This window comes from Hypomesus nipponensis, chromosome 14 (genome assembly GCF_054491055.1).
Source record: "Hypomesus nipponensis isolate SF chromosome 14, ASM5449105v1, whole genome shotgun sequence".
Classification (NCBI taxonomy): domain Eukaryota; kingdom Metazoa; phylum Chordata; class Actinopteri; order Osmeriformes; family Osmeridae; genus Hypomesus; species Hypomesus nipponensis.
The window spans coordinates 10,198,114-10,222,102 of record NC_140374.1 but is presented as its reverse complement, the minus strand read 5'-3'; the positions used below and the strand labels follow the sequence as shown (position 1 = coordinate 10,222,102).

General features: G+C 39.7%; 1 protein-coding gene across 1 annotated transcript in view; it reads left to right on the top strand.

The window, feature by feature from the left end:
- Positions 1-5,912: 5,912 nt before the first annotated feature.
- roraa (RAR-related orphan receptor A, paralog a) overlaps positions 5,913-23,989 on the top strand; it is a 148,636-nt gene continuing 130,559 nt past the window's right edge. Inside the window, exon 1 of the mRNA XM_084671611.1 lies at positions 5,913-6,066. Within this exon, the coding sequence (XP_084527737.1) occupies positions 5,913-6,066 (154 nt within the window). The remainder of the gene's footprint in view (positions 6,067-23,989) is intronic.

Below are 23,989 nucleotides of genomic sequence, written 5' to 3'. Positions count from 1 at the left end.
GAAAAAACGGTATTTCATGAAGGATTAATAATGATTTTAAAAGTTTTCAAAAGGCCTGAACAGATGCCTTACAAATCATTTATTTACACATACAGTACAATACCAGCATTAAAGCATAAAGCTTTATAAGAACATTGTATCAGCTCCACAATGCTTCTCTTTTCTCACTTATTCTGACAACTGAAAGTCACTACTTATAGTGCTTGGGGGCTTATAGGTTATACTTATTGATTCATGTACAAGCACTGCTATAACACAGTAACAACCTGTTTTATATAATTTATATAAGCCTCAAGTTATTGAATACCTGCCAGGGTTATGAAATACAATTTTCCATAGTAATCAAGTATCATTATCAGGAAGCTGTACATAATTGGTGTTGCACTGTAAAATGTACTGGCATATTGTGGTCAGAATGTCTTGCAGCATTTATATAACTTTTTGTAGTAATACAAATGTGGACTTTACATAGAGGGATAAACATTTGAAAAGACTGATACTGTAGGACCAGAAATGAGGTTTGTATGTTCTAGAGAGAGGCCTAAAAAAAGGGTCTGAGATACTGAATAGAATTCTGTCTGTCTTTGTCTACAGCAAGTTTGTCTAGCTAACTCATTGGTGTGTGTGTGTGGCTGTGCGGCTCAGGGCCTGCTGTTTGCCACTGACAGACATGGCTAGGCCTAAACAAACAGATATGTAAGACACAGGTCACAGGCTCTGAGGAGATGGAACAATTTACTGGACAACATTTCGAGCGAGTTCATACAATTCTCTAAACAGTAGCCGTGTATAGGTTTGAATATGAATTATTAATTTGCTGTCTGACTTTTTTGTTCAAGTTATTGTGTTGATGATGCTATATCATCAATACAAAATCTTCACTGCCAAATTGGACTACTAAACACACAATCTGTACCAACATTTCAGTTTCAGCCTGCTAGTTTTTACTCCATGGACATTTCAACTACTAGAACAAGGAAGGCTTTGTGGAGACTCTTTGTTTTTAAGGCCTTTGAATATCTATTCTTTATGATCTCTATTCCCTCCGCTGACATTAACAGGATGTGACAGCCGTACGTAGGTGACGGGTTCGTATCCCAGGTCTGGTGAGAAGACAATGGAGAGAACGGTTCAGTTTCTCATTTTTTTTCCTAAACTCAGAAAAATATTTCCAGAAGGTATCAGTGGATTCCGTATTAGCTGGTTCAATGACTAATAGTTGTTATGACAGGAAGCCGTGTCAATCAGACGTCAGGACAGGAGGGAGAGGTAAAATAAACATAAAACATGGAGACTAAAAAAGAGAGTTATATAAAGCACTCCTTGAAGTTCAGCATAACACCTCTTTACCCCCAGTGTCTCTGTTCTATAATGGCATAGAGCAGGGATGGGTTGATGCTGTCTTTTTCATCTCTCAGCCTTTTGTTAACATGTAGGGAGAGAAAGAGAGAGAGAGAGAGAGAGAGAGAGAGAGAGAGAGAGAGAGAGAGAGAGAGAGAGAGAGGAGGAGGAGGAGAAAGATGAGGGTGCTAGGGATTGGACTCAGTCCCTGCACACCCAATTAAAGGAATCTTCTGCTCAAAGACAGACTCTTACAACATGTGTTCTGACATTTGTCTTCCTGAGTGTTGTGATTTACAGTACCATGGAGCTAAAGGCTAAATTAGCAACACCCCACAACATCAGAGACCGCACATTTCTATCTGATTCCTGCCTTAGATTTATCAGATCGTGTTGGGTAGACATGCAGGCAAGCAAGTTAACAGGAAAGACTCTGCTTTCTTGTTCACATCATACAGTCTATGGTTACGTGTCAATGGGCAACCATATATTGCGCTTTTATACATCATTGAGAATAATAAACCTCCATATTTGATGTCACTATGGTCAGTCCTTACTGACAATATCTGCAGTCGTGTGATAATGTATATCCACTGTATTTCAACGTTCAGTAAAATAGGAAATATGATTTTCGAATTCATTGCACTAATTGTATGATTACGACATTCCAATGAACTTTTTTACACTCCAGTGTCTTATCACATGAGGCACCACTGAGGTAGGACATAGATGACAAGATGATCACTGAGCAATGACAACATTAATTTATAAAGCAGCCCATTAGCGTGATGAAGATGCAGTATAGATGGACAGAGTTTTATGACACAGGCCTCTATTACATTCAAATGCATGGAGACAGAGTACATTGAGAGCACACAACCTGACACTGAGGCAATGGGTTATGGGATAGTAGGCCATCCCATCAGCCAGTGGGGAAGTGTGATCTCACAAGGTGAGCTAGTGCTGGCGGAGAAGGCAGCCTTGCGGTCAACAGGGAGACAGGGGCCTTAGGGAGAGATGCTCTTAACTTCTGTCAGGTACAAATAACCACCACATTTTTCACCTCCTGATTTTTTACTGAGAAAATCACTCCAGTCCCTAGTTATATGAACTCTATACACATGCCATGAGTCAACTGTAGCTTTGACAGGAAAGAGTTTGCCATAACCTGACAAAAGGAAATCTACAGTAGGGTACTGTACTACAGAGGATTTTATTAATCTGAAGAACTGGTGTTGCCGGGTATGTTGTTGCATCACAGTCTCACTGACATACATCAATCTTTTAAAATCAAATTTGGACAGCAGTTCATTTCTAGATATTAGTCTTAATGTCATGTTTTTAGGTAAAAGCCCAAACTTTATTTTAGTACAATAACTTGCTATGCTGCTAGGTGGTGCTATTGATCACTTTGACTTGAGATTTACAATATTCTGTCTGATAAGGTGTTTACAGTAATAGTGCCCTTGATATTAAGACTCAGGCAGCACAAACAGGCCAAGACAATAACATTCCAATACTGTATTTCCAGACACTTTAAAAACCTACTGATTCATGTATCAAAAACTGCACAACTGCCCACAGACCCACTGTACTTTCTGTGTGGGTTTGTGTGCGCCCTGTACACGCCAGGATACACAGCCATACATCACATTATTTATTGCTTTGAACTGCCACTGATATGTCACTCTGCTTCTCTCCTGATACCACCATCTGTCAGACTAAAATCAGAAATACAATCATTCCCCTATGTTGGATCTTTATTCTGTCAACTGTTTCAAACCGTTGCCTTGCCTCTTCATTTCCCTCACATGAATAAGTGAAAAGTCATTAATATGTCCCTTTCATTTTGACTCCAGCTCTCTTTGCTACATAATCAGCAGGGAAACCATTTGTTGTGCATCTGTGTTCAGTGGACTCTCATTCTGATGTCCGATTTGTAAAGCAACAAAGAGATGTCAGGATGTCCACCCAGGACAAAACATCAGGACTGTGAAATATTGGTGCTCTTACTGTCCAATACAGTATTGTTTCAATCCTTATATTTGGTACTCACTGTACTGGATTGTATTGTATTGTACTTAGGGTATAGTGTCATGACAGTTCAGGATGTCCTGTTATTTGTGGCAAGATTACACTTTTTTTCTTCCTGAACCTAGTTCCTTCCAAGTCTCAGGATTAAAGAAGAAAATTCATTTATCTTGGTGGCTGTTGTCTGATAAACTTTTTATCTGAAGGGTGTCCTGTCTGTTTGTCTCCAGAGTCTTCCTCCTGTGCTCGTCTGATTTGAAATATAGCCTTACATAATGAGGGAGAAGAATGGAGCGGTGGAGCACCCCTGAGCTGATGTCAGCTTAATCAATCATTTTTAAACACAGCCAGGCATGTAGAGCTGCCCACCTCACATTCTTCCCTGCTCCAGTCTGTGACAGTGGCATAATTCATTATCACTCAGAAATTAAACCAGCTGCATAAAACGTGTCCTTGTATCATCTCAGTTTAAATGCAGGACATGGCTTGAAGGGGAGTGTGTGTATGTTTCTGTGTAAGTGTGATAAAGACAGAATAAGTGACAGAGACAAACAGACAAACAGACAGACAGACAGACAGAGAACGAGAGAGAGGGATAGATTTACCTTCGAGGTTGGGGATACATTGAGAAAGAAGGTTCATTAATAGGTAAAGTAAAGTTAATTGGTACAAAAGGATTTGGCCACCTTTAAAGAAAATTTACTTAAATTCTATTCTTTCTACAGCTCTCCTGTTGTCTTGTTGCATTAAGCTTTACTTCATGTGAATTTAGTTATATATTAAATGATGTTCAATACAAGAGTAATAATAAATAATAATAATAAATTAACATGCAAGTTGATATAAAGGCGCATGTTTACGTAAAACTACAATGGAGACTATTTTCTACACAGGTGTTTTCTTCCACTGACATTTATACTACTGTGTGCGCTGTTCGACCATCTTGTCTTTACATGGTCCACTCTCTTTCTGTATGAGTTCTAAAATGTCAGGAAGGAAACTAATTATCACCATGCTAATGCACAAACACAAGAGTGGGACCTTACTCACTTTACCAGTCACTGGAACCATTCCTCAGGTCTTTTTCTCTGTTGGACTGAAGGCCATGTTATTGTGACCGGAGGTCAACCTCACTTAGCTTGGTGGCAATGCTGTGGCTAGGACCTATTTATGTTCTATCTTAATAACATTCCCTCCCTTCTATTACCTATTCTAAAATCATAAACAATACTACTAATACAAATTCCTGCTACTACTACCATTACTAATAATAATACAAGTAATGATCCTACAAGACCAATAATTATTGACTGTTTTTTATTTTTTTTATTTTCAATTATAACTGTTATTATTTGTATTAGCAGTAGCAGTTGTAGTATGGTTGTGGTGATTATGTCATTAGTTTAACAAATTGTGGGTAATATACCTGGTCTATGTAGTCTGTAGAGATCTGAAGAACAGTAGCATATCAAAGTCCACGTGCAGCTCTTTTAAAGGGGCGTGGTGCTCAGCGCTGATCACATGCAGAAGGCATGGTGTTTATAATCGCACTACAAACAGCACAAGCGTGGAGGCCGGATCCACAGCACCGGAGCTGTGAATGGAAATCTTTCTGTCGCAGTCGTACACTGGCGCCAGATATAAGCAGTTTATTTCCCCTGAAAAGATGCATAGAACCAATAACCAAATAATAAGAAATATTACTAAAATTGTATCCTCAAAAACAGCAACAACAAATCTAATCGACAATTAGTTATTGTAATAGCCAACCAGCCAAATGAACATATCACTAATATTAATATTGTGATACATGTAGTAAACTTCCTCATAGAGATACGTCATAAGCAAACATTTTTATCTGCATATTCATAGGCTACAGTATGTAATCCTAGCACACATGAGACACTATTGTAAACTGTAAAGAAATTCCAATGGTTCATGAATTATTCTACTGTTAGCAATTATGCACGCATGCATAGCTTCTACCACTGAATATATATGATGAGGTTCATGATGGTTGATGATTAAAAAAGTTATAAAAAGACAATCGATTGGTTTGGTTTCAAAATTGTTTTTCTAGGCTACTTCACCACATCAAAATAATAATTTTATATTCAATTGTTTCAGGTAAACTGACTCAATTTGGAGTGCCAAACCTAGAGACTATCCAGTCAAGTCCAGTCTTGAATAAACCATAGTCGTTTTCTATTTAAAAACAGATTTACACAAATACATTTTACAAACACAAAGCCAGTGACCACTTACTCATGGAAAAATCAACTCTGGGAGCTGTAGCCTGTACATCTATTAATCGGCTATTGACAACCTCTCCCTTTTCGTTTGTAGCCTGTGACTGGAGCTCTCTCTAGCGCTACCAGTGGACAATCAAACCTACACACACACACCTCAAGACACACTCGCATATCTCATTTCTGAGTTCTACTGTAAAATAGATAGCTGACGAAGTCTCGGAGCTCACACATTTTTCAGATTTAGTCTAAAATAACAGTGATAGTTTAGCAGTCAATCTGAAATTCAACATGGAGTCTCCTCCAGATCCAGCAAGCGACCCGGGCAACAGCGCTTCAGAGCCGGCTACCCCGGTCAGGGAAACCCCGGTAAACCTGGAGACGCTCCGAAAAGCGGACCATCCAGTTCCCATTCGAAGGCAGACCTGTTCAAGCACCAATAGAGGTAAGCAGCTGACCGTTCTCATTACATGAAAAATATTGATTGATCACCGAACGGTTCAAACTTCAAAACGGATTCATTGCCTTGAAGACTTCATGTGGCTCTCCAATCAAACCTACCCTCAAAAAATTGCAGATTATGGTAAAAATAATTTCCATTGACCTAACATAGGGCTATATGTCTGTCTTATCATAGCAGTTTTGTATTTATTTCACGGTGGCAAATGTGTTGCCTTAATGCCTTGCCGTTCGATCATAACTGACGGATTTAGCAAATTATGATATCCTCAGTCATTACAGATAATAATCTGGCTGTAAGTGACCGTAGCTCACAATCCACCAGAAGTCCGCCACCAAGTTATTAGTTGCTGATTACCGTACACATGTTCACTTATTAAGCCTGTCAGCGTATGTGGCTACACGTTGTGAATATGGTAACCTACAACCATGATGAACTTTTAGAAACTGCATTGAACAGACCAATATCGAATGCCATTGTATTGTATTATTGTATTTGGTCTCACTATCATTTACTCCCCTGAATGTTGGCCTATTATTTCGGTTTTTTTTTTCACGTGAAGACGTCTGTATTTGACCGGCTTGCCCTGTAACGCGCGCCAGGTCAGACACATAAAAGACACATCAAATTATGACTAAAAACAGACATTTTGGTTATTTATTTCAGTTAAGACTACTGGTTTCGTGTAATTCATTTTACCAGATGATTACCGTCCATGTTGTACAGTACAGCAGAGGTTAGCCACACCCCCTACAGACAGCTTCCATTCAAACAGCTCTTCCAAGTTCAATGAAAACATTTCCAGTGTAATATTGCTGTATGCAATACAGTTCTATGACTACAAATTACATTTCAGACATAACAACTATTCAATGGTTTCTGGTTTGTGAAAGACTCTTTCTCTAGTAAAGGAATCCTATATTTAGAGTCTTATATGGTGAATGTGGAATGTAAGCGGGTTATGTAACAGGTTTAGCCATAAACAGAGGCGCGCCAGAGTGAGGGAGCTAGTGAACGAAAATCATTATATTTTCACTTGTAAGCGAGTTCTTCAAATATCCAATTTAAGACAAAATATGTGATACTATGATCAAAACGTGTACAATTAACAGTGTGAATCAATGACCGAATCACTTTACAGTTTGTGGCATAACGGTTTCACTTTTTAACAACTTAAGTTCCTATCAAAGCTCGGTTATGTAATAAGAGGCAAATGAAGTTATAAAGGAATTGTTGCAGTCCAAAGCTTCTCAGGGTGTTCTTTTTAAAGAAGTCTGGTTTCGAGACACTGCTAACCTGCTGACCCACATTCACCCCCACCCATTTATGCATAGTTAAAGTGTGTCTAGAAGAGAAAGACAGGAAAAAGGACGCCTTTGCTGTTATGTAACGCTGAATGGGCGAAACAAGTCAAACAAAACTTTAAAGAATGCTTCAAGGAATCTTTGCTTGCAGTAAAACTCTTCTCCCCCGGTTTTTCTCTGAATACTTCTTCCTTAATTTTTTTAAGTAAAACAGTACTGTTTTACGTACTACTGTTATAGAAACATAGAAACAAAGCTACATCTGATAAGATCGGACAAACAAAATGAGCCTTTTTAGCATGATAATAAACATGAATGCTCTGTGATAGTTCTCTTTCTGTGTACAATAATCCACACTTATTGTCCATTCTAATATGCACCACCAATCTATTGCAGGATTGGAATAAAGTGAAACAAAAAGAGAATGTGGATGAGCATTTCATGACACAAGTGTACAGTAAGGCCTTTTCAGGATTACAGTGCCACATTCAGACATGTATTCTTTAGAAGTGTCTCTGTTTTGGAGGATGCACGTTCCTTATGTAGAACATTTACTACCTTAACACTGAGCACTAATTCCCCTTAAGAAATAAAGTCTTACATTAGTAGGAGCTCGGCAGTAAGACCTGAATGGGTCAAAGAATAGGCCTTAGAGGTCTGTGGATATCATTCGTGGACAAAATAAATTGTGTTTTTTTTTCAAATTGCAGGATTGCTCAGTTTTACAGAAGCAAATTTGGAAACAATCAATATTAATAGATTGGTTATGTAAGTTGACAGCCTCTGCAGAAGCTTGGTTGAAGCCTCAGAATTACATATGTAAGCTCTGAATCTGCAGATGTGATGAGAGCTTTGGTGCTCAGCCCTGAACCATGCACATCTGCTGGTGTGTGTGTGTGTGTGTTCATCATCAGAATTTTGAGACCTAAAAAGTTGTTATCAAGGGACAAAGGTAATAATTGTTAGTCTGTTAGTCTGGTGCTGTGCAAAATGAGTGGTGATCATGTGCTGTTTGTAAACAGTGTGTGGATAGTTATCTGAAGATTCCTTTTTCACAAAATGGGCCTGAGATGGCAGGATTGAACCTGTGGCTGACAACATTGTTGTTTTTCGACACTGTCCACCATTCTGTTTCTATTCCCATTCAATAGTCTGTCAATATTACTATTCTTAAAGTAGTGGTCTGACCTGTCTGAGGAGTGAGTGTCAGCAGGCGACAACACTTAACAGCCTGCTCTCATCTTAATTCATCACAGCATGCTTCCTATTGCTCATAATTTCTACTGCTACATATAATGGGTCTGAAAACACCTTTCAGCACGCAACCATCCCCTTACTGAACACCTAAGTGGACTTTTACTACCAGAGTCCATCAGCTGTACTTGGAGCCGGAGTGGCAGCATGTGTTTAGGCTGGTCTGACAGAAGACGGATGGGGCGCAGGGAAGCATAGGCCTCCAAACAAGGTTTTACACAAAGCCTCAGAAAGCCCCGAGCTGGCATAGTGCTCACACTACTCCACTGGACAGCAACATTAGTGAGGCTGTGACATTCTCAAATACCAGGGATTAGACTTCCCTGCTCGCTGAGGAGGACCAAGCAGCAGGTAGCCAGACGCCTGCCTGCCATCCAGACAGCCAAGGTAGATCCTGGAGAGCAATGTGTTTGGGTCTCTTACTTCTTGGCAGACAGCCCATGACATAATAATGGGGTCTGTCCCTCCTTGATTTGAATACTTGGTGTTGATACAGTATGTGACAATATCTCTTGTTGAAACCTGTCATTTGTTGCAATGCTTTGTGTTAGCTTAGTCTAAGGCCCACTATAAAACAACCAGGTTCCCACTAGCCTTATCAAGGTCATTAAATCAGTAAGGAGTCTGTTGTTCACATAGCCATTGGCAAAAACTGCCATCTAAAAATGGGTTTGCTGGTTGATTCAGGCATATCGAATTTACTAGATGTAGTTTAAACCTCTGTCTCACCTCACTTTACCTTACCTTGCCTTCTCTTCCCTATAAAGTTAAGGTACAACAGATCATTCAAAGAGTTTGTGTAGAGCGAAGGTTGTTTGTCAGATTCAAGTAATATTTGTTTAGCCGATAGGATAACTAAAGCGAGTGTCTACTATGCTGTTTTATGTGGCATGTTGCTGTCAATAGAGATTTGTAGGAGGATGCCTACAGTTCAGACTACATCGGGACTGCAGCGGTTCCTCTGGTCCTCAACCTACTGTTATTTGTATAGTACACCACCACGTGTACCAGACATTCCCTCCTATTACCTTCACTCAGAAATGCTCTTTGAAAAGTTGACCCCATTGGACCCCATTATTATCAAATAACACAAACATCTGGAGTTGTATTATAAATGCAAAGCTCACAGACTTCAGAGTTACATGTTTTAAGAAAGAAAAACTACATTCAGAAAAACACTTCACTTAAAAGTTTGTTTGTCCTAAAGTTTATGGAGATAAGTTTGTGTTTGACCCAATTTACTGTATTGATTAAACATATTTATGGACTACTCAAAGTTTATCCTTCTGGGGCCATTTATTTTAGAGTTTTAGAGTCACCAGTGGCTCAACTGGGGCTGGCATGGAAGTCAGTGCTAGTGACAAGAACCAGATTTTGATGCAAGATCTCCAGTGGTGAATGACAGCTCAGATCCATGGCCCATTTACAGAAGTTGGTTGCAAAAAAAAAGCCTGAATAGTAATGAACGGAATACTCTAGATGCATTATTGGAGAGTGTTAAAGGAGTCTAAATTTAATGTGGTACACTGTGACCCAGAGTAAGTAGCATTGCTGTAGAGTTGTAGTCTGACAAGAGTAAGCCAGTACTGAGCTGTGAAGTGGGTCCCTTGGTGGAGGCCATGTGGGGGAAGGTGGTGTAAAGGGTCTAAGGATCATTCAAAGGAATTCTTATGTCATATCCAGGGCCAGGCCTGTAGCAGTTCCACTACCCTTGAGGATATGTAAAGAACTTGAGCAGATATACATACTCTAAACACTCAATAAAATGTAGTTAAAGAAAGGTGACATTGATCAGTAGCTTTATTTTCTCATCTGCAAGTTATCAAGTATTGTTGCATGAAGATTCTACCGCAATCATGTATTGTGTGGGTAAGTCTCACAGGCAGGTCCTGCTGCAACCAAAACTAATGGACTGTGTTTAGAGTGTGGGATGACTGAGGTCAGTCAAAAAGAATGGAAAATGTGTATGACGTTCTGTCGCCTGTAGAACAAGTAGAACACATTTTGAGGCTGGGAGGATAATCATGTTTTTCCCCACTGGTCCAACTGTCTCTTCTAATTGATGTGGATATTGTGCAATATTGTCGCTGCTTTTCCTCCTCAAACGTCCCTTTAAAAGATGTTAAATATGGTTGTAAAAGCAACTATGGAAATTCAAAGGGGCATCAAAAAGTAGGTCATTTCCGTTACTTGACTTGACATCTTCTTTGTCCCAACAGACCAGTTTAGTTGCATCTTTGTATATTGTATTCTCTTTTTCTGCAGTAGATTGTGTGTCTGTGTGCAGCACTGTAAATGTGCTTGTGCCTGTGGGTTCACGTGTATGTAAACGCGAAGCCTGCTTGAGAGTCATATATTAATAAAAACAGTATATGTACAGGTTAAGTGTTGGCTATTATTTGTTTTAATATGCCTTAACACAGCAAAACCTGTAAGATGTTGTCTAACTTTACTCTTTCCTACAGTATAACTCAATTAGTGTAATAGAAGTTATAGTAGATACATAAGAATGGAATCTCCTGCTCATTTCTCTGTTACCTAAAATAAACAAAAAAAAACTTTTTTAAACAAAAAGATTACACAACTTGAAAATAAGTGTAATTTCTACTGGTTTGATTATTTATATCGAGAAACAAGCGAGACCTAATCTCTAAATAAGAAAGCGAGTGATACAGATCCCATTCCCTCCAGGTATTGCAGCCACTTAATCGAATTAGCTCTGCTCTCAGGCTTGACAGATTCTTCAAACACCCCTGGTGACTTTTGAGTGCCGATTACAATCAGCTACTATTTTCAGTGTTTGATTAAAATCTTGTGAGGTTGGACAGAATCTTTTAGAGTGCAGAATCAACTAATTATTAATATATTTGAAGTCCATCTCTTTAGCTTTTTTGCCAATTACCGAAGGCCAATGAACTGGAGTGGTTAAACAATATCCACAAGTATTAATCATGTTGAATCACATTGGATTTGAAACTATTAGCTAGATCTTATTTAAATATATCAGTAGTTAGGGGCATATTGTTCAAGGACAGGGGTCCTTACTGACCTTCAGACTTTCTTCATAGTACAATAAATGCAACATTAAACATTGTGTGCACTTGATCTCATAAACAGTGTACTGTAGATCTGTGAGCCTTGACATCCTTTATGAATTTTAAACCTTGAAAACGTTGTGTGTTGGTGGTCCCTACAAAACAACAGCGGTTATTTAAACTCTCGCAAATATTTTATTTCATTGGTTGTGGATAAACAATGTTGAGAAGAATTGATTCTTATACTGAACTTATTCTAAGAAATACATTTTGATTTTTTTTTGCTGGTTCATATTTTCAACAACGATCATTTTATCCCTTTGTTATCTCCCTAAAACAGATTTTGAATATGAATAAGCTACTAATGAATATTTGATTGTTGTCCATATGGATTGATTGCTGTACGAGGTGCAAGACAGAGCGTGATGAATATGTGTCAAAACTGCTGAGCTGAACTGTGGCAGACACTAAGACTTCTTGTCAAATCCATGGAACACCAATCATGTTCACATCTACAGACATAAGTTTAGATGTCTTATTGATCAGCATTTGCTACTTTATTTTCCTAATGTCGTACTTAAAGAGCAATAATTAACACCATGTCGGGTTATTAAAAGCCTATTTTTAAGTGACAGACGGAAATAGATCCACCGAAATAGGATGTTGGAAGTCTTCAGTCAATGTTGAGGATGGGGTTGTACAGATAACAGATCATTCTTGGCATTCCAATAAGGCTTCTCATTTATGTTCAGATTTTGGAGTGGAATTCTAAGGCTTAGTATCATCATGCTGGTTGACCGTGAACATACTGACAGATGGAAGTTTGTGTGTAGGAAAGGACATCTTTATTTAAGGGATTGCTCAGGAAGTGTTGATGTGGGTTATCTTTGCATTGGGTCTGTCAAGCTAAGTTGATTTCATTTGTCTGTCAAAAAGTCTAGTAGAATTGGTGAAGTTGTCATTATAGACACATTGAACTCGGTGAAATCTTTTGAATAATTCACTTAAATGTTTAGATAGTGGTTGTTTGTTTGGACCGTTTACTTGATTGATAAAGTAGTAAAATTAAGAAGGATTTTTAATTATGAAAGGAAATTCATTTTGTGTCATCTTGCATTAAACAAGCTTTGCATGCAATGCTCATTAATTGCTGCTTGCTCAAGAAGCAATGTTTGGACTCTTACCTGGCTTTGCGCCACATTGTCTTCTGAAAGAGCCACTTCATCTTTGTCAGGGACAGGTGGAAATTTGCTGCACAGTCCTAATTGGACAAAGTGCCTTTCAAACTCAAGCCATCACTCAACGATAAGATTATCAGTTAGACAAGGTGTCAACATAGGTTTCTCTCTTGCATGTTCTCTCCTCACCATCTCCCTCTTACTTTATTTCTCCTTTCCTTCTTCTTTCTCTTTTTAGTTTTCTCCCTGTCTCCGAGTGGCACAGGGGCAAAATAACATACATGATTTGTTCCACCAGAAAGACAAAGGTTACTTCAATATGTACAGGATGCATGCATAAGGTACTGTACATTTAGCTATAATGGCAGTGCTATTACAGCACTAACATGACTCATGTTTTCTGTACAAATGGTAGTGTTTATTTACTGAGTCTGCAGTGTACTGTAATAGGCTTAAACATTTTACAGATGGACTTACCAAAATGATCATACCTGGTACCTGGAACTTACCATGTTGTCTTCGAATGGTTTTGCTTGACAATCCAGCAGTGGTGATGGATGCATGTGAATATATGAGGAAGAGATGGTTCATTTAGGGAAAGTTATCTGTTGGGGTATCAAGTTCCCCAACATCTCTGATATCTAACAATTGAAAAGTGAGTGCATGAACAATTTCTATCAGGTAAATTGAATAGCAAACATATTGACATCATTGTCTGATTGAATTGCAAATGCTATAGCTTGTCCTTGCTTCACTGTGTATCTGGTCCTCTTGATTAACACAGACACACTGCATTTCCTGTACTGATCTGATTCCAGGCAGGAGTGGACAGGAGAGATTGATGGTGGTGTCCCCAGTCGGACAGATAACACCTGATTCTGCCTGCAGGGGGGTAGTCTAGCATGCTCTTCCACCGGACCTCTCATGCAGAGTGGAGTGTGTTGAGGAGGTGAACCGTTCTTCCACTCAATGCAAATGCAGGGCCACATTGAGTGCTGATCCTGGAGCGGCTGTGCCAACACAGCCCTGGGCGCTCGGCTCCTCGTGATCCATGCATCAGACACACCTGGGAGAAAACCCACACAGGCTAGAGGGTCATTTGTTGAGTTGTATCATGCATCAGAACACACTCGCACATACTGACATGCGCCCCCATGCGCTCACACAACTATAGTACACTCACATATAACATGGGTAAATATTGTTTGTTTGTTATTTGTTTAAGGAACTGTGGTCCTGAGAACACACGGGTGACATTCAAGGGGAATGTGGACGTAATTGTCATTGGTATTTCGACAAAAATGTTTTTTTTTAGGTATCATAAAGCAAACAGATCATTTGCTGTATGGGATTTTGCAGAAGCAGAGACTCTAGTGAGACTTAGTGCAGGGGCCTCTGTGTGTACACCTAGGGCACTGCTCTGATTTATCTCACAGCAGTGTTATCTTCACAGTTTGATGATGCACCATCCAGCCTTGACCAAAGGATCCACCACTCTTGTTTTCTGACCCTAACTGTTCTTGGAAGGCTTGCCTTGAAAGCCACTCATTTGCCATTTTACCTGAAAAGCTGAAAATATCCACTGGAGGTGTTGGAAGTTTGAGATGGACCTAAAGAGGCTACAGGTTATATACACACTGTATCACCTCACCATTTTAGATTGAACAAGACAGTTCTGTTTGAAATAAAGCTGTTCTATGTAGTTTTTTTTCGACAATCAGGCCAAGGAAAGGGTGATGTTTATTTCTAGACTTTATTCCTTGCTGGTGTTTATACAGAACGCACTACAGAGAAATGCACTACATAGAAGGCCATTTAGCAATTGATTCCTTGGAACTAGATTGTTTTTATGTTAAGAGTCCTTTATTATAACAGCACTATCCGGCTAAACATTTTCTATGACTGAACAGGTTGATGTAATATTACAAGTATTGATGCAGAGTGCGCAGACAATTCCAAGATACTTTATGTATTCAATGTTATGAAGTCTAGCATGTTCACCATGTGACAAGCAGATGGTGAAAGACTGCTGTATAATAGATCTCAATATTAACTGTAGAGCATGCTGGGAGTGTTGGTGAATGGCACACAACAGAGTAAAAGAGAAGCAGTGACCTTCTGTCCCATCATTTACCCCCACGTGCCCCCCACGCTGCTATCAAATTACTTTGTTTTACCCAATTAAAGCAGCCGGCTGGGCATCAAGCAGGCTGCCATTTTTCGCTCACCTGAACTCATGTGACTTCATCGCTCTGTCATTGGGAGGGATGAGCGTCAGTGGGTGATTTTGGCATGGCAGAGGGCTGCCTCGGACCCCTCCGTTTTCACTGAGATTAATGTAGCGATCCTCTGGTTGGAGGGAGTCTCAGTCTGCACCACACTGGTCTTGCTCACCTGCTCCCCCACTAGTGTACTGTACACTTACACACCCTCAGCACCGGGAGAAACGCACAGGGTTTACGTTTTACGAGATCTTGTTTCACTGCTCAATTAAAATGTTAATGAGTGAGATACAGCATGTGAGGTATCCTGAACTCAGTCCACACTGTAAAGGTGTCATGTTGTTTACCAAGATGCAAGCTAAACATGCCGTAACCTTTTGTGGCTTGATGATAGAGGAAGGCGGCACAGAGAGACAATACCATGGCAAGGGATGAGTGAGGGACTGGGAGGTGTGGTGCTTAACAGCCATACGAGCACAGATTATGTGCTTGAAGGGGCTGAACCCAGTGCCAGCAGTGACAGTTGGGCTGGGAATTGAGTGTGCCTAGGCTGTGCGGCTTGACTGTGCTTAGAGACACCACTGGGTCCAGGGCTCATCTCTGTAGTCCTCCTCCTCCTCCCACAGACGTATTGTGGCCAGCCGCTCTCCCCGGCCCACTGGGATAACAAACAGGCCCCTACTTCTGCTTGATGAGGACTCACTAATGGCTGCTTCTTTGAAAGCCGGTGGGCTTGTTTGAGGAGGAGTGTCTTTGACTTCCATTCCAGCTTGGCTTGGCTGAGCATTCGTCAGGCCGCCTGGCTTTGCTGTCCTGCCCATTCGACGGTCCGCCAAGGGGCTTGAACGTCTGTCATTTGTTTTACTTTCATATGGAAGTTGATGATTTACCAATAAAGAGCAAAAATAGTTTTTGATGATGCCCATAGACATATGGAGAAGGCATTGTCAAGGTAAGCAGCTAGTCGTCTTTAAGCAGCTAGTTAGGCTGGAACTGAGAAAAAGAAGAATATATATTTATATATACATACTATATATTTATTGATTTAATTTAAGTCAAATTTCCATCTCATATGCTGTGCACATTTTATGTATTACAATGAATGCTTATTTTGTGAAGATGGTCCATGATGGGAGATGATCCATTTCTCCAGCCTGTCCTACAGTGTAGAGCAGCCTGATGTCTTGCTGCCCTTGGCCTCCAGCCTCAGTGGAAGTCAGAAAGGGATGGGGTCAGTGCCTCCAGAGGGAGATGCTGTTCCTCCTGCCCTCCTCGTTACCAGCCCCATTCCTGCTTCTGGAGACTCCATTAGAAAGTTGGAGATGTCCTTGGAAGTCCCCTTTCTCTAACTTCTCTTTTCTTCATTCTCTCTCACTCTCCCACTTGCTCTCTTTTTTCACTCTTGAAACTAGGGCGGAGGTCATAATGGCGAATTTGATGTAACAGCCGATCTGCTTCCATGGAGCACCTTGTCAGCTCCAAACAATAGGTTTTCTTGAAATGTTATGCGGCATAAAGAATGTTCGCATATTCCCTGAGAAATGTCCTCGCTGGTCATTCCCCAAAGAGACGAGAACATTTGTCTGCATACATTTTCAACAGTTCTGGCCCAATAGAAAATGGAGGTTGAGACCAAATGAATTCATTTTACCCGCTTAAAGTACTGAATCAAAGTTAGTTCAACATGCATTATGAAAAAGCAAATGTATGTATGTGGATCTTGTATTTATGGTTCTTTTAAAAAGTTGGGCATTCGGACAATATATAGTCTGTTTCAGCCAGGCTGGTACTGGCTGTGTGCTGCCCATCTTATTTTTGATGCTGATTTAAGCTCTTGCTCTAACCTATTGCATAACATTGGAGCTCTTAGGCCGAACATGAAGACTGCGAAAAGTAACAGATGTTAGTGGTTGCATAATGGCAAGAAAGAGGCGGCCGACTGTGATGTTGTACAGTGGTGTGATCAAAAGGTTTTAATTTAAGCTGACCCCTCTGTCTCAGTGGTATCCCAAGGCTGGCTCACGGCTGGAGCTGACAAAACACAGGCTCTCATCATTGCACGGGACTGAGGACGAATGGACACACTAGCAAATCATCTCTGAATATGCAGCCAACGAACACGCACAGTATTGTGTAGGAAAGATTGTTAGTTGACATGTTAAGGGACTCGTTGAGCATGTTTAGACCACTTTTGCAAATATATTTTGTCTTATCATATTTTGATTTCATTGATAGGTTATCTATTTAAAATATACATGTACTTCCCTTTCATATCTATGTTTTTATTTGTAGAACACCACTGTAGCTGTTTTTAAAATTCAGAACATTATTATAGATGTTATACACATCTCCTACCAGTCAGCAATGCTTGGCAGTCTTCATCTCAAATTAAATTCCTTTGGATATGACATTTTAATTGGAACACTAGTCCCAGTAATTGGACAAATTAGAGAATGTCTGTTGGGGGTAAGGTAGGCACTGGAAGAGGTGATTTGGAATTCTCTATTTAGAATTGGAATTCACCATCTCTGCTGTGTTTAATTTGTGTTGCAGTCTGTGAGTGTTGGTGCACGGGTTGCAGTAGTGCTGGAGGTCTCAACGGCACTCAAGGCTCACATTGTCTTCATTAAAAGCGATTAAGGAATAGGTCAATTTAGTCTGCTTGGCTAGCTGTGTATATCGTACTATGAAATGTCTTCATCTGTCTGTGGGTTTGGGTAGGCGCTCAGGCAGCAAATATGAACAGTCATTTTTGTATGCATGTTTGCATCTCTGATTACTGAGTCAGTGCGCCATCTTTTTATAGGTTGCTTTGTTTTGTTCTACAGTAAGGCTCTATATGCATGTGTGCATTTGTATTTGTGTGTGTGTGTGTGTGTGTGTGTGTGTGCATGTCTGTGTGCGCATGATCTGTGTACGTTTGCTGTCTGTTCACTGATTAGCCACTGTCTGGTTAGCAACAAAATACAGTGTTCCTCCTGCAGTATTTTGTAAGCAATTTAACCGTGATAGAATAAACATGAAAGTTAGTGTTGCTTGATTTCACAAACACATACCGTTGAAACATTGTTGAAACAGAACAATCAATATAATTATTTTCAAAATGTGATATTTAACATTTGTCATTGACACCACTGATTTTGTTCTGTCCATAGATGGATTTTATGTGCAGATTACTTACACTTACCTTTCTGATTAATGGAGTCATTCGGTTAACTGAATACAGTAGTGTACAGTTGACCATAAGGAGTTACGGTATTGGAATTATTTTAACAACATTTTTTGCTGTCCAGAGATAAAGTTTATACTCTCTAACCATAAAATTTGCGTTTTATTGTTTATGGCAGGTTGGACACCTGACGGTTTGGGCATTTGGTAAGGGTAAAAAAAGGGTGCCAGGTGGGACCAGGTGTAGATAAATGTTGCCCCATATGTCATTCAATTAGAAAGGAAATTGCATTTTAATCTCGCACAAGGCTAGAGATCTTTTCAATCCAATCAGTTAAATTAATCGAGCAAGTACTAGTTACATTATCCGTCGACATAGTAACAGGAACCCTCTGTGATAATCATCACAGGTACCCATTGAAATGTTTATCCAATGTGCCTATTGAAATATTGTGTATTTGCTCATTTTGTGTCAACAAAAACTATTGATACCTGTTAGAACCTGAAATTATGAGAATAATGCCGTGTGTAGTAAGTCCTGAGCACTTACCTCAATCTTTCCATGTAATAATGGACTTGGCTAGTTCTGGTTTAGTCTGCACTTCTATTCAAAATCTCCCCAAAACTGTTCCTAATAATATTAGTCGTAATCTGCCTTTGGTACACCGACTCACATAACCACAGCTAATTCAGTAACTCAGTAAAGCTAGCGTTGTGGTGGTCCTTTTAATACATTTCTTTTTTACAAACCATAACACACCACATAAAACAATGTTTTTTCATTAATTAAAGAGTATAATCCCTCATTTTAAACATTGTTGTAGAGGTCAAAGTCATGAACTCTGTATGGTGCTGTCATTCCATAGGTGTAAACCAGGGAGAATCTTTTAGGATGTGTTATAAAGAACAGGTCCATGGTAGATGCATCGGATTTGTAAAGGGGAACCCTGATTGGATCTCTGCATGCCGGAGCGTGGCGGGAACAAGGAGGATAGGAGGGTAAGGAAGGAGAGGGGCTCCTAGACACATGGGCCGCAGGGAGAAAGTTCCCCCATGCTTGTCAGAGTTTGAGGAAGTTGAGAATTGATGGAGCCCACAGGCAGGCCTGCTAATTTTAGTTGAAATCACCTAAGTGGTTTGGCTAATTTATGCATCCTCCTCGGTCTCACCCCCTGGTTCCTCTCTCTCTCTCCCTTGCCTCCCTCTGCCTCCCTCTGCCTCCTTCTGCCTCCCCCTCCCTCCAAGATCCGTCCACATAGCGTGAAGGTACCAGGAGGTGACAGAGGGAACAGAAGGGTATTTTGTGCCCAGCTGACTCGGAGAGTGCTACTGTAGGTGGTTTAAACTCTGGTAGTACATTTTGATTCAGTTTGACCCTTAACAACAGTCTGGGTTTAATGATGTATTATATGACTTATGTCACTAAGCATTCACTTAGGAACAAAATGCTCTGTATCATCTCTTGATATTTCTAAACTCAAACCGCAGTGATCAATTACAGGAAGTAGAACAGAAGCTTTTTAACCATTTAGCATCTCTTACTAAAAGAGTTCAAAACAGGGAGAATGGACTACTAGTCTGATTACAATGTGAACTTGCTGGTGAAGAAATTGCCAGTGTCAGATTTAGAATATGTGTGTCTTTGCTTTAAAGGCCCAGAGCACAGAAAGGCACAGAGCTCATATTGCCTTGCTGGAACAGTCCTTCAGGAATTCAGTAACAAATCTCACCTTCTCTTTATTTCTTGAATGTCTTTAGACATTCAAGCTTATAGAAAATGAATTTAAAATGGCCATGAACTTTAAATTGCCATGAAGGTGAAAGGTCAGTATAGATTAGCTGAATATTTTTCTTCCCATTAATTAAGATCCTCTTATACTCTTTGTATCTGCTTGTACTGTAGGTTCTTTGGAAAGAAAGCCCTTGGAATTCAAATGGGAAGATAAGAGTAGGACCAAAATCCTTGAAGGGGCTCCAGGGGTCATTTTGAGGCTAATTAGTCAATTTGTTTTTTTGACTTCCTGAAGTTTTTAGAGACATTATGGTTATATAATGTACCCCTACAATAAAAAGTAATTCATTTAGTTTAGGGGTTTGAATATATTGTCAATACACCTGTGGTATATTGCATTAAATTACTTCAAATCTTCAGATGACAAGTGAGGAGATGGCAGTATGCTTGGCAGAATTATTTAGCAAGCAGCTCTGTATATTTGTAGTGCTAATAACAGGGAAGGAAGCAGAAAACATACATTAGCAAGGGTTGTAATGTAGGATATGGAGTATCTACTTTCATTTAGTTGTACGTAAGAACTTCATGTATCACTTGGAAGCAACACTGAAGAGGGAAAGTTAGGCTGGGTAACTGAACTGGTGCAAAGTTTCCTTAGGCAGAAAGAGCAATGAATCTCTCAACAGTTTATACAACAATTATAAAAAAACGGTTATATCCTAAGTGTTTCATTTGCAGTTTCATTTTGCTTGCTTTCGCTTGCTTTTTAAATAAAACATATACTGTAATACTGTCTCTTCATAAAAAAGGTTCAGTGTTAAATCATAATATTTGTGTTAATTGATGTGTAGTCAAATGTGTACCTGAGGAAAATACAATGTGTATAAAACAAGTGGTTTTAGTTTTGCCAGGAGCAGGAATATTGAACGATAAATTATATCCATATGTCTTTTAGGATTTCACAAAACTTTTGTATCAGATAAAACAAATTATCTCTGCATGTTGTCTGACCATCTATACTCAAATCATTTTTCAAATCATTTTTCTGGGAGAGAAAATATATTTGTAGACTTGTGTGTGAGCCAGCAGTTTTTGGCAGAAGGAGTGTGGGTTTTATGTGCCAAGCACCTGGTCAAACTGCAGACAATGAGGGGCTTATGGATTCCCTTTATCCCTGGACAACTTAGATGATATCTACAATGTCAGAACTCTTTAAAGAAACTATGAGGCACATTTATTAAAGGCAGTGTTTTTGGATTAAGTTACATTATGTTGATACTTTTAACAGCATGATCCATCAAACAGCATGATCTGCCAATGACAGGGAACCTGACCTATGCGACCTTTCTCAGTATGAAGTTGATATACGCGAGTCAGTGTACTTATCGGAAGAGGATGCTGTGTTTAAGCTACATTAAACCTAACAGATTTCTGTAGAGAGAGTAGAGGGACCTGCTTGAGTCATTTAGTGATGATCTAATAATGAGTTCCACAGATGGGTTTGTTGGCTGGAGTGCTCTGCTGAGTCCACTGTGTAGGCATGTGGTAGAGAGTGTCAACGTGTCTCCCGTGCAGGATCAACTCCAAGCTCTGGGAATCGATGGCGTCTGCCAGACACACTGGCAGTCCCTGGCCCCTCTCGCCTGTTCTACCTGGGCTGGAGACCAGCCAGGGTTAATTATAGTGGAGCTCCTGAGTCTTGTGTCACTGAGGATGGCAGACAGAATATTGTCATACTGCCATGTCCTATACTGCAAAGACAAGTGGAAAGACACACTCCTCTGACAGAGTTTGTGCAGGTTCACTCTATCGCAATCACTATATCCACTAACAGTAGCAGAGTTTAATCTCTGGGGTCTAGGGGGTAAAAGAGTCCGGTGAGATAAAATGTATGTCCCAAAGACATTTGGGGGGGATTTTGTAGCTGTTGTAAAAAAAGGATTAAGATGCTGTAGTCAATTACTATTGCAGATCTTATTTTAAAGTATTTTTCTGTTTAAATAAACTTGCATTGCTAAACGTATGAATCGTTGTATACTGTACAGTATATCTCCTGGTTTTATGTATTTTTCACTCAAGAGAGCTTTGGGTAAGGCAGAAGAAAAACAGTAACATTTACAAACATTTATTTATTATTATTTTTTTCAACTTTTAAGATTAATTATAAAGACAATTTGTGAATCTCAATATCATCTCTCATTTAGCTTTTTTCAAGAGTTAAGTGTGTGAGTTTTGCTCCTTTTTCACATCTGTCTCGTCATGCTGGTGTACACTGCCCTAGAAAGAAAGTACAGTTTGTGTTGCCAAACTTTTCTCCCTGTCTAGATATTTTTAAAATGCCCCATTTCCGCCATTGTTGTGCCATTGTTTTGACCTTATTCGGAACAATTTCCCCAAGTCAAATTAGCTTTCAAATTCAAAGAAATGTTCTAATGTAATAGTTTGATGGTTATGCCTCTGAAGTATGAAGGAATGGGAGGCCAAGCCACTAGGGTTAATAATATTCCTCCTCTTCAACAAGTACCTTGGGATCCTTTGTGTCCTTGAAATCAGACGGCATCTTGTACTGGGCACCTACTGTACAGTATCAGGGTTACTCTGCAGCACTCAGGGGTGAAAACTGTCTACAGTCTCAGAGCCCTGATCACATACTCTCAGACCTGCTCACTCACCACATTGTGGAACTTTACCTTTCATATACTGATAAATGCTGATGTAAAGAATCTCATATATCTGCTGTATCAAATCTGAATCTCACCTTCATAGGAAGTATCGTTCCTACTTGAGTTTCAACCAACGAGGATTGCTACCGTATCTACTTCTCGTTTATATGTTTTTAGATGTGGACTTACTTTCCTTGCAATCAATTGTGCAGTAATCTTCCTATTGGATGAGAAACAAGAGCATTAACTGCAACAAATCAATAGTAGCTGATCAGTCTTTTGCAATTGTTAGCGTGAGAACTAAACTCAGCCTTCATGCAAGTCAATGAGCACCTGGAGCGCTAGTCCCAGAGGTTGCTAAGCATGTATGGCAAGGGACTACATACGCTCTGCAGCTAGGTCTCACAACCCGCTTTGATAGGACAGAATCTGGGAGGCTTTGCATGGAGATGCCGAGCCCGCCGAGATAGCATGGATCTTACTGTGCCCAGTCCATGGAGAATAGAAGTGTTACACACAACAAAAAAGGTGACTGAGAAATTCTGGGTTGGGGATTATGATTTATTAATCTACACTCCTTTAAATTTCGAACAACCTCCTGGGGTTACAATACACACTCTAGGGAGTAATCTCAATGTACAGAACAATTCAGAAGCTATGTGTTTTTGTCTTCTTGAACAGCTAGCAAGGGCTAACAGTATGTCATCACAGTGTAGCCAGGGGACTGGGAAAACAAGTATTGTTCAAGATAAGGAGGGCATGAGTATGACGCTTTCCCCCCCAAACAGCTCACAGATGGTTTACTCCTCAACATTGATTGGTGTAAAATGCAATTTGGCTTCAACTTGGTGACTTTTGTTAATGATATTGTCATATTGTCTTAATTATCATTGTAGGAAATGCATTTTTAAGTTAACATTCTTCAAAATTGTATTAAGTATTTACAGAAGCTGCTCTTTCATCTCATTACTCAAGTGAAAAATCATTGCACAGTATATTGATCTGATTAATACGTAACAGCCTATAGGTCACAAGATATTAGGCACAGCCTTCATAGATCCCTTAATCATATAATGATTACAGTTCATTCAAGTCCCACCTGTGAGAGTACAACCACCAAAAAGTCAAAGTCAACTGTTCTGGTACAGCAATGGCCTTAGGTGTATCTTCCTACTGTGGAGATTCATCCAGCAGGAGAGAAACATGTTGTCTGCCAGACATTTCTTTGGCAAACTTTCACTGCTTGATTTGGCTCTGAATCCGCACTTAGCATACCCCGCCAACAAGACTGTAAAAAAGCCACATTGTTGAAGCACAGCCTCCAAATGCTGTCAGCTTGTCATCACATATTC